We start from the raw sequence: 1,504 nt of genomic DNA, 5'->3' as shown, positions 1-1,504 counted from the left end.
TTTAAAATTCCTAGCATTCTTAAATTATAAATTGAGGTGGTAGATTGAATTCAATCTACTGTGTATATGCAGCTTCATTTCTCTGAGGCAGTAGATCGAATTCTATCTACTGTGTAAATAAAGCAGAATTTATTCAACTGTGTAAATAATGGAGTAAGTATGACACTTTTCCCAAAGCATTGAACCACATGATGATTTTTCTTATCCGTTTTTCAACATGATCTTATCCTATTTTCTGAAAAACACATCTGTTAGATTTTGCTTATATATACAACTCATGATTTCAGAAATAAAACACAACTTGCTGTTTTATATCAACTTAATAAAATAAAATAAATGTAGTAAATTAAGTAGTTATACATTAATTCACTGCTTTACGAGATAAATTGATAAGTTGTTTTCTTTTGATTATTATTTGCTATTTTGTCGTAAATAAATTATTATATTATATTCTATTTATGTGTATAAATATTGATGACCATTATATTTTGGTATCTTTTGTTTTTAGTGATAATGTCGAATCTTACAAAACTTGAGTTCAACGCACTTGATGTCACCGACAAAAATTATTTGACATGGATTCTTGATGCTGAAATCCATCTTAGTGCAATGGGTCCCGGTGACACCATAAAAGAGGGAAATAAAACCTCTGAACAAGACAAGGCAAAAGCCATGATATTTCTTCGCCATCACCTTGATGAAGGATTGAAAACTGAATATCTAACTATTAAAGATCCATCAACTCTTTGGAAGGATCTCAAAGAAAGATATGACCACCAGAAAATGGTGATACTTCCTAAAGCTCGCTATGATTGGCTACACTTGCGATTGCAAAATTATAAAAGTGTGAGCGAGTATAACTCTGCCATGTTTAAAATTACATCTCAATTGAAATTATGTGGCGAGAATATCACCGACAAAGATATGTTGGAAAAAACATATTCCACTTTCCATGCCAACAATATGCTTTTGCAGCAACAATATCGTGAACGTGGATTCACGAAATATTCTGAGCTGATTTCTGTCTTGCTTCTTGCTGAACAAAATAATGAACTTTTGATGAAAAATCATCAAGCACGTCCAACTGGCTCAACCCCATTCCCTGAAGTGAATACGGTGACTAACAATGAATATAGAGATAATAAATCATTTGGACGTGGGCGTGGGCATGGATATAGACGTGGACGTGGACATGGGCATGGACGTGCCCGTGGTCGTGGTTTTGGGCGTGGTCGAGGCCGTAGTAATCAACAAAATCCTCTGAACTTTAAAAGAAAATCTTACTTTTAGAAAAGGGCAACAAATAAGGAGAAACCCGAGGGAAGTACGATGGTTAAAAGGGGTGAAAGTACTTGTAGTCGTTGTGGAATGAAAGGTCATTGGAGAAGTACATGTCGTACCTCCAAACACTTTTTTGACCTATATCAGGCATCTTTGAAAAATGTTGAAACTAATTTCACCGAACAGAATGATCCTTTGGGGATCGCCCATCTTGAATCACACC

General features: G+C 34.8%; 1 protein-coding gene across 1 annotated transcript; it reads left to right on the top strand.

Annotated features, from left to right (window-relative positions):
• Positions 1-513: 513 nt before the first annotated feature.
• LOC141686136 (uncharacterized) lies at positions 514-1,290 on the top strand. Its single transcript, XM_074491191.1, has one exon. The coding sequence runs from the start codon at positions 514-516 to the stop codon at positions 1,288-1,290; it is 777 nt and encodes a 258-aa protein (XP_074347292.1).
• The last annotated feature ends 214 nt before the right edge of the window (positions 1,291-1,504 follow it).

The sequence above is a fragment of the Apium graveolens genome, chromosome 9, assembly GCF_009905375.1.
Source record: "Apium graveolens cultivar Ventura chromosome 9, ASM990537v1, whole genome shotgun sequence".
Lineage (NCBI taxonomy): Eukaryota > Viridiplantae > Streptophyta > Magnoliopsida > Apiales > Apiaceae > Apium > Apium graveolens.
This window is presented reverse-complemented; position numbering and strand designations above follow the sequence as displayed.

Excerpts from the sequence above, each read along its gene's own strand:
- LOC141686136 (XM_074491191.1), top strand. The coding sequence starts at position 514 with ATGTCGAATCTTACAAAACTTGAGTTCAACGCACTTGATGTCACCGAC.